Raw genomic sequence first — 12,452 nt, 5'->3', positions numbered from 1 at the left:
AGAAGCAAGAAATTTAAAAATTCTAAAGAAACTACTTTGTAAATTATTCTTGCTTGCCTTTCCATGTGTGAGTGAAGCAAGAGGGAAAAAATGAGCCAAAAAAACCCGTGTAGGGCACTCTCACTTTTAAGTTCCATCCCCAGCTACAGCTCATACCAGCTTGCTGCCATTCTTTCTACTGTGTAGTCACAACAGGAGGCATTTGGTTTTCAATTTACTCAAAACCTGATTGCCCTGGCCATAGAACATAACTATTTGATCTTGTGTTGCTAATACTAAAGTTATGAAACTTTATTTTTAGCTTGACTTTGAAAACTGGTACAAGACTTTTTGATTCCTAGTTGGTACAATTCTAAATAGTGTATGCTTAGACTCTGGGCTTAAGTGCCTTGAATTCCAATGTTGAATAAACAGACTTGCTGGCTTTAAACTAACTATCTCAGGGACCAAGAGCAGTGCAGCTGCTGAACCAAATACAACATAGTTTACGGAATTGCCTGAATGCATGGATAGATACTCAGATGGTCCCAGTGAGTTTGATGCTGTCATGGCAGAAGGAATCCCAAACAAGATTATTTGTGACATGTTTATACTAAGAGGCAGCCAGAGCAAAGTACCTTTAAGCCATGACAGTGATGTAGTAATTTTTGAAGTAAACTGAAAACTACTTATATGTCAATAAGAATGGAAATAAAATATGAGTCATATTAATTCTGTACAAGAAACACTTTATTCTAAGGTAAAAATGTATTTTCTCTTTCCTTCTAAATGGCTATTGTGTATGACTTCTACAGTAAAATACTGAAATGCAAAGTTAAAGAAAAGCTTTAGTATGTACCAGACTGATATTACAGACTTCTGCTCATGGCAGTATTTATTGTTAATAGATACCAAGGTATTTTTAAATATTTGCAACGATAGTGTGTTTATAGAACTTTCAAAAAAAACAAAGTCCTATCTTGCTTTTCTTAAATGAGAACTCTCTAGTTAATGTCTCTGGCCAGGCAGGTGTAAACGAATCCTAATTTAAAGAGGCAGGTATTTTTCTTCAATATAAATATAAACTACAGCATAATGTAAACCACATTGTAAACCTCAGCAATAATAATTTTCTGTTTCTTTTAGCTCATTTGGCAGCCTCGAGACAATGATTTGCTGGCACAAGCATATGCAGACTCTGAACTGAATCAGTGTGGAATATGTGAATTCTGTCGAGAAGTTTTCCCACCATCTCTAACATCTAAGGAAGATTTTCTTCGGCATCTCAATTCCCACTTTAAAGTACAATCTTAATGTATGAGAATTCAATGGTTCACTGTTTTTGCATACATTTATACATTTTTTTTATTCAATAGATATGATAAGAGTTTAAGAATTAAGACTTCTTGTAACAAGAACTCATGACTGAAATTGTTTGTCAGATAAGCACATTTTTAGTTGTCTTTTGACAAGGCAAAATGAAACTAAGTCACCCAGTACTGTAATTCACATTATTGTTTGTTAGGCTTCACTATTAACTTTGAGAGTGGTGTCAAATACTTTTTTTTTCTCCAATTAATCTTTGCCTGAATAGGCCTGAAGTTGTGATTATATTTATGAATGTAGACTTGCAGGATTAATGCCTTAATCTGACTGGCAAAAATTGGTGTAATGCTAGGATTTTTTTTACAATATCCAGCGATGTGATTATGTTCTCCTTGAAGTAAACAGGAGGAGAAGTAGGCCCTCATTTTTCATCTATATTATATAATTCCCAAATTTAACTTATGATAGTGAACCTCTTAATACAGATTCTTGTAAAATTATCACAGTAGCTGAATGCCAGGTGTGCCAGAATTAAGATAGGCTTGTTCACTAGTAACACAAGTGAATGGGTGACTTTCCCAGATGAATTTTTTACTAAAGAGAGTAATCAAAAGCAACACATAAATGACCCTTTTGCCAAAATGGAACAGTAATGATTTTATGAATATCTGTTACATGTTATTAAAAAAATAATTATCTTGTTTGTGTACCCTTATAGCATTAATAATTACTAAAAAAGCTTTCAGGAAACAGGTTATATTAGTGTGAAGGATAGGAAAGGTTAAACTTTCTCCAAAACTAATAGTACCAAAGATTATTTGCCTTCCCTTCTGGTCTGCTGTGATGGATAGCTGAAGTCTGGTATAGACTAGAAATGAAAGGAGATCACCTAATCACCCAAATCTCAGTGACTTTATTTTTAACGTGAATATGCTTAGTGGCTTTCTCAATGCAATTAAAACTTGTGTTTAGTTGAAACATTGCAGTCTGATAAAGTTTGCACATTTTCTAGATTTACTGATATCAAATTTAAAAATAGGGGTGTTGCCAAGTATTTTAAAGTAATGATAAAGGGTGCTTGCTTTTTGCATTTGAACTGAATATAGAGTTTAGCCCTGATATTGATAATTAGCATTAATATTTTCATAGCAGCAGAGCACAACACTTTTTAAAGATTTGTTTGCAGGTGACAAATTTCTGGAAGAATTAACACCTGCGTAATTTTTAGAAATGGATTTTTCTGCAATTATTTTCTCTATTTTAAACATGTCGTGTTTGTGATGGGCTGTCAACAGAGCGTACTGTAATAAACAGCAGTGTACAGTGCATGTCTGCTACATGACCTGGAGGAAGAGTTTGTTACTCTTCGGAGTTCTAAACCCTCGCCGGTCCGCAGCGCTGCAGAGGCGATGTTCGGCCCCGGCCGCGCCGTGCGGCGCGTGAAGCACCTCCCCAGAGAGCACGACTGGGGGTGGTGCCCGGGAGAGGCACAAGTTCCAGGCTTGGAAGGAGGGAAGGGGATTCGCACATCTCCAGCCAGCCCGACACACAGCACGGACTCGTCCTCTCAACCGTGAAATTCGAGCTCAGGAGCTCACGTTATTAAGAGATGAACAAACTGCGAATCACCTTTGAAGAAAATAAAGTCATCTGTTTCTCCCCCCCGCCCCCACGCGTGGATGCGTTTTCCACAGGAGCCCTTGAGCTGGCAGAGCCGGGAGCCCTGCGCCGAGCCCGAGTCCCCGCGCAGGGACAAGGCTCTTTGTTGCTGGAGGCAGCCTGGGGTCCCCCGCAGCCAGGGCACAGCGGGGACGGCGGCAGGAGGTGAGGGAACACGGCTGACCGAAGGCTCGTCGACCAGCAGTACCCATCCATCTCCCACTGTGAGGGCTCCTGCGTTTTAGGAAGCTGTTTAAACTGCTTGCGTAAAACTGTTGCTGCCTGAGGGCATCCAGATAGGCTCACCGATCAGACCACTGCGAGGGGCACCAGTTGAGGTTTTAAATAAAAATAAATAAATAAATAAATAAATAAATAAATAAATCTCCCGCTAAGCAGTTGTGAGCGACTCGAAGTGGGAGGCGAGTGCGGTCCCTGAAAGGGCCCCCCTTATACAGCTTTCCTGGAGGAGGCTGCTGCTGCCAGCAGGGACATCTGCTTTATTACACTCACCAGAGGAGACTCAGTATTCCTCCCCTTCCCTCCCTCTTCCACACAAGCTCAACTCAGCCGAGGAGGTTGAATCCAAATGGGAAGTAGAATGTCATTAAAAATAATAAATATGGTGGAAGGAACTTGAGAGGACAGGAAGAGCAGCAAACCCGTGCCAAGGTGTTCTACCGAATTCCAACTCTGCCAGGGCCAGCGGAGCCCCCCCCTCGGGGGGAGACCCGGGGCTGCAGCAGTTTCAGGGCTCCCGTACGAGTTCACTGTCACCCCGCCCCGCGCTGACGGTGCGCGACGCGTGAACCCACAGCCAGCGTTCGCGGGAGCGCTCGCAAGGAAACAAACTGCTCCTGTTTCCTATCGGGAGCTCTCTGAGGGACACTGCGGCGGTACGGCTGCCTCAGCCTGCTGCGAGAGCTCAGTGCCGGCGGCCGGGTAGAACACATGTAGCTCCTCTGTTGCTCCGGCTAACTCGACAGCTGCTCGTAGCTCCAGTAATTAGACTGTCACTGCTTGTTAGAGGAGAGGAAAACGCTCCTATGACAGATTCCACGAGTCCTCTGTTTTTTAAAATCTCGCAGAAATCACCAGAGCATTAACTGAGATCTCTTATTTCTCTAGAATCAGAAGGAAAGAAGTTCCCTCTGCCATCTCGCACTCCAATCAGATCTCTCTTCCGACTCCCATGAAGCAGTGAATTCGCTCTAAGAGGCTGAGGAAGTTACCTTCCTTCCCCTGCCTACCCAGGAGGAAGAGGGAGCTTCCTGGCCTTGCGAACTTACTTTTAAAATCCCTTCCCCGTATGGCTGTATTTAACCAGATAACAGAAATGCAGTCTTTACTCCATTAACTGAGCGGAGGAGTCTCTCGAAAACGATCCTTCTCTATCCGAGATAATATTAATTCAGAGGATGCTCAGGAGAGGCTGTTCCTCCTTACGAACAAAAGCACTGGAGGATCAAGCCGAGATGCTTCTACCCCCACCCATGGTTCACTCAGCAGATGAGACTTAGAGGAGGCGATTTCTTCCCCTCCCTACCGTACATTCCCCTTTCCCCCGCAATCATACAAGGTTAACTCAACAGAGGAGTCTCAATCCAAATGGCAACTGGGATTGCATTAAAAAAAAAAAAAAAAAAAAAAAGGAAAAGAAGGAAGGGGGAGAAAAAATCAGAAATAGGGAAAGAAAAGAGAAAAAGCAGCAGGCTGATTACGAGGTGTCAAAACTGCCAGGAGCAAGAAGGTGATAGCAATCAGGGGTGAGAAGAGTGCGCCATTCGTGCGGGGCAGCTAATTATCCGTCTCATTTGAGAAGAGCAGCATTCGAGGCAGCAGCGTTCGCCTGCTGAACGGTGACAGATTGGCGCGGAGGAGAGGGGAGGTGTTAAAACAATGGAGCCGGGCTTGCGAGCGCTGCTGCATGCTAATCAGCCCGGCCTCCTTCCTTCCTTCCCTCCGCCTGCCTGCCTGCCGCGATCCCTCCTTCTCGCTGGCCGCATGGCAAGCCCAACGCTCCCCGGCCCCTCCGCAGCAGGCGGCACCGCACCCGGCATAGGTGGTAACCTAGGGAGAGTTCCAGCGGGACCGCGCAGCGGGGCTGGCGGCAGCCGGGGGACCTGGCAGGCTGCTGGCTATCAGTGGTAGATTTCAGACCTCGCCCTTGGCGCCCGGGCTGCCAGGAGCCCGTCAGTGCGCTCCCCGCAAGGGGCAGAGGCGAGGAGCTCTTCGTACGAGTCCTGCGGGTTCTTTGGGCTGACCTCCCGGCGCCCTCCTCCCCGCCAAAGGCCAGGCCATAGCCGGCAGCGCAGCAGGTTGGCAGGCTGCCGCACCCCAGACCAGGCCGCCGATGTGAGGGAAATGCAGAGCTGTGCTAATTACTGATGGACTCCAAGGGCTCCGTTGCCCTCTCAGCTCTGCACAGGAACTGGAGTTCGGAATGCTAAAACATGCAATAAGCAAGTGGTACGGCCTCTCTTCCGCCACTGCCTTTTGCCTACCAGATTGCTTGGCCTTGCAAGCCTGAATGTCTCTGCATGTACACAGTGTGCGCCTTGTGAGGAGGTACTAAAAGGTCTGGCCCTCTCTCAGACCAGGAACAGCCATTCCCTTTCACAAACAGTGCAACAGGGTCTGCAGAGACAGCAGTAATGCTTTCTGAGGGATCTCTTTGGCCCTAGCTTTCCCAGGAAGTTCACGCTCTGTACTACTCACAGGGCAAACCCTGGGGCTGGAGCATTAGCAGCCCAGCTACAGTAAGTGCTCTGCTCTGCCAGGGAGAAGCAGAGGAATGAGCGTTGGAATGTTTACTCTCCAATATTTCTCAGTTTCCATTCCATCCTGCCCTGAAAGATTTTTGATTACTATACACTTCAAAATAGTATTTATTACAGATTTACATAATCTGTATGTTTTATGTTAAGGCAATAACACATTGATGCTGTACTACTGAAAGGAGTTAATCTAAACTATGTAGTGTCTGCTATAACAGAGTTCCAACTAAAACATATCCTTGCTTTCTGGCACTGTCAAGTAACACATATCCAGAAGGACATTGCCCAGCACATTAGGTAAGCTGCCAGGTGAAGCCACTGCTCGACTCCTAAACCTTCACTGGGTTATGGATCAGCACTTGGCCAAATTAAATTATGTAAGTCTGTGTGTAACCTCACATTTAATTTAACAAATGTTATTTCAAATATCATGTGCCTGGTTTACAGTAGGATTCATGGGGACAAAAAAACACTGAAAGGGAATAAACTGGAATAAACTGGTTTAGGCCTGAGGTAAGCAGCACGATAACTCAGGTTGAATGCTATTTAAAATAGATTTGAGAGCATGTACAGCTAGGCGGTAGTAATAGCGTTTAAATTTTGTTATTCTAAGTCTGTCGTTGAGTGTACTTGATGAGATTGTCCATGAGCATACAGATGGTGAGATTTTCATGCTTCTGTGGCATACTGACATCTCAGGCTGTAAAAATAAATTCCCAGATCGCTGTAATACCTAAGAAATAGAAAAATGCAGTCCACCTTAATGCTCTACATTTGAGTGCTTTATATTTTAAGAGATTTTATATACTAAATACATGAGTTTGTGCATATCAGGAAGACATTTACAGTATAAAGCAAAATTTAAGATAAACTCTGTGCCCTTTTTTATGTGCTTCTGAATTTAGAGATATGGGGGATGGAGATAAAAATTTGCCTGTGCTATTATCTGTATATTTTTTTAACTGTACATAAGGATGAAAGGCAGAAATAAGTTTTCATTAAGTCAAGTTTACTTTTCATTAAAAGATTCTTGGATTGTTTCTTGATTTCACATAAGTTTTCAAGCTGAAAACAAATTATTATATCTATTTTGATGATTTACACTGCACTAAAAAGGTATTTGGATCAAAGACGAATGCTGAGATATCTTCTCGAATATAATAACTTTTTTCCTGCCTAAGAAGCCATAGTGTGGAGCAATCCATGCATCAGCCTGTTCAGCCCGGAAACCCACTCTGATATTGCTCATAAATATCCACGGTAGGGCATCCCTATTGGTTACTGCCTGGCCACAGACAAGGTGCTGTGCTTATCTAGGTTTCTGAACTGACCAAATTAAAATTTTAAATAAAAATATATAGCAGGGTAATATGGTGCAAATGAGCTAAAAGAAAAACGTTTTGCAGAGACAAGCACATAGTTTAAAAAGGTTTAAAATATTCAATTGGTGTAAAAAATAACTACTTATAAAAACGTGTGTATTTTCATTATGCTTAATTTGCCATTCAAAACAAGTTTTTCTTAATAAGCTCTATTGTTTCTATCTGTTTTGTGAAATGTAATACGTGTGAGACAGAAAGCAGACTCGGAATGTGAATGAGTCTTGTTTTCTCTTTCTTTCTTTCATTTTAAAAATACAACTTTATTCATATTCACAGGGATCTTTAAGTTGAGAAAAGGATTAATGGGAGTGGCATGACACTCCTGAGGTCATGATCTGAAAAGATGAAACCATGAAATTCTATATGCTAGTCTTTTCCTATATCTGATTTGCGTGCAATAGAAAAGTCTCCATAAGCAAAACACTCTATAGTTAATAGTTATGTTTTCGCTCTCAGCAGTGACACAAGCTTTGTCAGGTTTTTGCTGTTTGTATAGTTCATTAAAATACTTTAATAAATGACTCGTTGTTTTAAAAAATCACCACACTATCACCCGAATAAAAACATCTATATCCTCCCAGTTTCTGCAGTGTCAAAAGTACAGTCTCTAAGGGCAAAAGGTTATGGAGCCTTCATAAAGGTTTCCCATCTGTCATCAAGCACAACATCGAGCCCTCTAGGTGCTGTGAAAATGATTTTCTCTGGAATTCTCCAGCCCAAAGATGCCATCCTCTTAATTACAAGCTTTTGAGATCAAGAATGCCACTGAATTCCCTGGAGATTCACAGAAGATATGCAAAAATAATTTCTTCTCTTGCTTGCCTGCCAGGGCTTCTGTACCTGCCCACAAGCTAGTCAGCTAATTTGCTAGGTAATGATGGATGAACCCAGGCAGTACATCTGCACTGCTGCCCCTCCTGACATTGCTGACATGCAGTCTTTCAAAGTTTCTTCTTTATAATTGACTGCCAGCAAAGGAATGACAAATAACGGTTGGGGTTTGTTTTTTGGTTTTGGTTTTTTTGCCTTTTTCGGGAGAGGTGTAGTTTGTTGGGGGTTTTTGTTTGTTTGTTTTTAATTGATCAACTGCCCTTCTAACCATCACAAGCCTCCTGTACATGGGTTACTCCACATACACGGGATAACAGAATGAAACAAGTCCTTGAGATCGCGGATTATAAGATGTTCTAAGATGTTCTAATAAGAACATCTGCTTATAACAGTTGCCCTGAAAAAACACAGAAGCTATTCTGGGGTCAGTGTGCATGCAAAAGAGTATATGGACAGAATGTGTGGAGCCGAGGCTTTGTGTGACAAGCCCATGCCTGTGCAGCAGAAACTGAGCCTCTGGTCAGGTGACAATCCTATCTACAAATGTCCATTAGCACTTTTTCCAGTGGTGACAACCAGGTGAAAGGCTATCTGACCTACCAATTTATCAACAGTCGAGTGTTGGAGGTTTCTGTGGGGTTAAAGGGACTACAGTAATTGTAGGAGGAGGTACAGAACGTGAGGTGAGCAGGAAAAAAATATCATTGTATTTTCATGCAAGTTCTCTGCCAGTACAGAACCACCCAGAGGAACTAGCTGGCTGGAGTGGTACCATTCGGAGTGCACAGACCTGGTGATGGATATGTCTGGAGAGGCTTAGATAGTGTTGTAAATCTGAGCAGTATAGACTGCATTTTTAATATGTGGAAACATGTACATAACTCTGGACATAAGGGTGGGGGCGTAGAAAAAGCCACGTCCAAGCTCAATAGGATCACGGGAGAGAAACCTCGGGCTCCATGCCATCCGAGATGTGAAAGCCCACGGAGACTCAGCAGCCAAAATCGCATACACTGTTTTTTTAATAGAGTTCTTATCCATGTGTCCATTTAACTGCAGTTAATACAGATCAAATAAGCTTGTTACTTATAGATTCCCAGTTGCATCAAGTGATACAAGACAGTAGCAACAGGAATATCCCTAATTAGGATGGATTAATCTGATTTCTTTATTCAGGGAGTTTAGTGTCCCTAAGTATTCAAAGAATTATAAAAATCTTTCAGAATAAAGCTGCTAGGTTTAGAGCTCCTTCTGCCCAGGGAAGAGAAACAGCAGGTTTACTTCTACCTTTAATTTACTTCTTCCATACTTCTGCCATTACTTCTAACATACTTCCTCTCATTCTTATATATCATTTCTGAAATCTCTTTCAGCATGCTACTCTCATAATTCTTCCAAAGTTTTTATTCCATATAATTTTGTGTACACACACAGGCATTTCAGGCAGGAATACGCAGCTAGAAAGTAATATGAAATGTTATATCGGTTATGAAATATCTTCCTACACCTTAGCAAGAAATTAAGAGTCATCATTTTAAAATTTACTATGTGTAGTGATAACTTGGCAATATATGCCATGACTGCAAATGCAACTCTTTGAAGACATGTGCAGTAACCTGTGAATGCCTCTTCTAAGAGAAGAAAATGCTGTATGCTTCACAAATTCTTTTAAAGATTGTTTAGTTCTACTTTTAAACTTTTATCATTTAAGCATGTGCATGTTGCTCCTTCATGTGTCTCACTGACCTACCCACAAAAGAGGCGATCTAAGCGATACCCACACAGACAACCAGATACTGTGTACCTCGTGTGCCTGATGTTCCACACAAAGCTCTGTCGTGGCAAGCGTGTGGGTGGTCGATGGTCAAGTGTGCATAAAGACCAACATAGATGTCATTAGCAGAGAGCCCATAGCCACGTATGCAAGCTTACAAGCCCATTGAAATGTGACAGGTGTAACCGCAGTAGCAATTTATAAGTTAGTCTTGGGTTTTTTCATGTAGAATAGCAGGAATGCCAAGAAACACCCATTGAACACTACAAACATGGGAAGAAAAGGCAGTCCCCTTCAGCCATCTTCGACCTCACCACCTGGTGGAAAATGGACGCAAGACCCGGAAAGTGATGCGATTCTCAGACCTGTCAGATCTCTTATGGGCTTCAAAGGAATAACGTGGCCACCAAGTCCAGCTTCACTTTGATTTAGTAGCCCATAAGGTCACCAGAAAAAGCTATCACCAGAATAGCAGAACAGCAATTTCTTAGCTTTTGCATGAGGGTAACAAGATGATAAGGATTATAAGACTCCCATAGCATTTCAGAAGGTCTGTATTTCCCACTGGGCCTAAGTGACTTTTCCATTAAAGAGTGAAGAAAATTGTTATTATTAGAAAATGTGGTGAAGAAAATGTTACTATGTAACAGGGTGGTTGCATCTTTTGATGAAGACTTTGTAGGAAGTAACACAGAGAGTGGACTTGCCAGCTTGCTTTCCTCAAAACTGGTACCTTTCCTTTCTGAGATGAAGCTAAGAGGGCATTAGCTTTCTTTTAAACAAAATGTTTGTGGCATGCGTCGGTGTATTTGTGCTGGGAGGGAAAGTTTTTTTCTTTAGAAATAAAACTGTTCCTTAGATTTTTTTTTTTTTTAACCTAGGCTAAAGGGACACATCCCTTCCTTTGTCTTCAGAAGAAATGGCAGAAAGTTCGAATCTTCACGCTTTCTCTTCTCAAAATAAATGCCTTATTAAGATCAGATATGTGATGCCCTAAAAAAAATAAGTAACAGCTTCCAGGTCCAAGCACGCAAAAAAACCCCAAAACCTTGTTCAAAATATTTTTGAAGAAACAGACTAATCTCAACCTTTGTATTTACGGTTGCAAAGCTGCAGTGAAATACCATTAAACTGGGTTCTGAAAGTTTTACTTGGTGGCATTTTCTGAGGTTAACTGTTTGAGGTGATGAGATGCTGTGAGCAGTAACACAACTCCCAGAGGGACCCGTGCCTGAGAACACTGGTGAATAGTTGAACTGCCATGTCTGCTATATCAGAGGCTGGGATGTACACTGGACTGATTTTACCATCTTATTTAAATGTGATGGTTTTCTCATTTGTTGCATTGTTTGTATTAATACGAATATCTTGTTATGTTTGTTTTGTCTCCTGGGAGCCAATAAAGCTGTGAAGTTTTTCTTTACACCAAATGCAGCTCTACGGGCGATCAATCAATGGGTAGTTTTTGGATAATCTGTGAGAGTGAGAAATCTAATAAAGCAAGCAACTAAAAAAGGAAAACAAAGTCTATTTTCTGTTAGGTTAGCTACGTCAGGAGTCAGGCTTTCTACCATGCCTTTATAAGATATTTAAGCAGCTACATTTAACTATCAGGGTAGCACCTCATTAAATTAACTTTCTGACATATAAAGGAAAAAGTTTAGACATCGTGACCTCAGCATCAATGTGGGTGACTTACTTGTACAATTAAATTTACTTTGACACTTGCATTTCTCCCAACCTCCTCCTCCGCAGTGGTATATGAAAACACATTAATGCGAAATAAAGACCAATCATGAAGTGAGAAAACAAATAAGTGACATTTTAAAATTACTATTGCTTTACTATACTAAGTATAACGTTAAGAAATAGGTAGACAAGGATGATAGAGTTAGTTTCTAGGTCGCAACAAGGTCCATAGGAAATCGTGCATTTAATTTCAGGGCAGCAGTTCTCCTATCACAACAAAATGAGTTATCAACAGATCAAAATAACAATCTGAATTATCTAGCATTAGTGGCTGAACTGAACAGCCCCAGATTACGTGATGAATTGTTAAATTGTGGTAGCATTGTTTTGGAATTGCTAATTAAAAAATAAGTAAACCCCCATGACTCTGGATATGACAACTGAAAATATCCACAAATTATTTAATAAATGAAGCGTCTAACAACTCTAACACTTCCTGCTCGCCTTGTTAATAAATGTAATTTGAGGTAGATTTAAAAAATCTCCCATCTAAACAGTGAATTCATTACGCGACGTTCAGATCTCCAGATGCCTATGGACTCCTCGGAATTAGGTGTTAAATAGACAAAAGTGAACCAAACTGCCTTTAAAAGCACAGCATGACCATGTAATTCTTTTTCCAGTTTGTGGTAAAAAATGATGAAACTTCTTTCCAAGTAGCTATCACCCAGATTTAGTGTGAAAAGTAGTGTAATTGTAATTCACGCCATCAGGGTCTATCACTGATAGACTATCAGCTGTTCTGTAGTTAGGAAGGCTTTCTTTTCAAATAGGAAAGCTGCCAAGTGCTCTGTGATACCTCCAGCAAGCTTATCGGATGGAAGATCGGAGCCAAAACAGCAGCTGCACACATATGCAAATTGGCAATTAATAGTATAACATTCTGGGGAGGGTTTTTGTTTTTGGGGGGTTTTTTGTTGTTTTTTTTTTCTTGTTTTGTTTTGGTTTTTTTTTGTTTTTTTTTTGGTTTGTTTT

The 12,452-nt window shown here is 41.4% G+C and overlaps 1 protein-coding gene across 5 annotated transcripts in view; it reads left to right on the top strand.

Moving 5' to 3' along the window:
- TANK (TRAF family member associated NFKB activator) overlaps window positions 1-2,283 on the top strand; it is a 31,964-nt gene extending 29,681 nt beyond the window's left edge. For all 5 annotated transcript variants that reach the window (XM_069020830.1, XM_069020825.1, XM_069020827.1 and 2 more), the window contains one exon: window positions 1,126-2,283. In XM_069020830.1, coding sequence (XP_068876931.1) covers window positions 1,126-1,293 — 168 coding nt within the window. In that variant the 3' untranslated portion in view covers window positions 1,294-2,283. The remainder of the gene's footprint in view (window positions 1-1,125) is intronic.
- Window positions 2,284-12,452: the final 10,169 nt, after the last annotated feature.

The sequence above is a fragment of the Aphelocoma coerulescens genome, chromosome 7 (assembly GCF_041296385.1).
Source record: "Aphelocoma coerulescens isolate FSJ_1873_10779 chromosome 7, UR_Acoe_1.0, whole genome shotgun sequence".
Lineage (NCBI taxonomy): Eukaryota > Metazoa > Chordata > Aves > Passeriformes > Corvidae > Aphelocoma > Aphelocoma coerulescens.
Note: the sequence above shows the minus strand (reverse complement) of the source record. Positions and strands in the feature narration are given on the sequence as shown.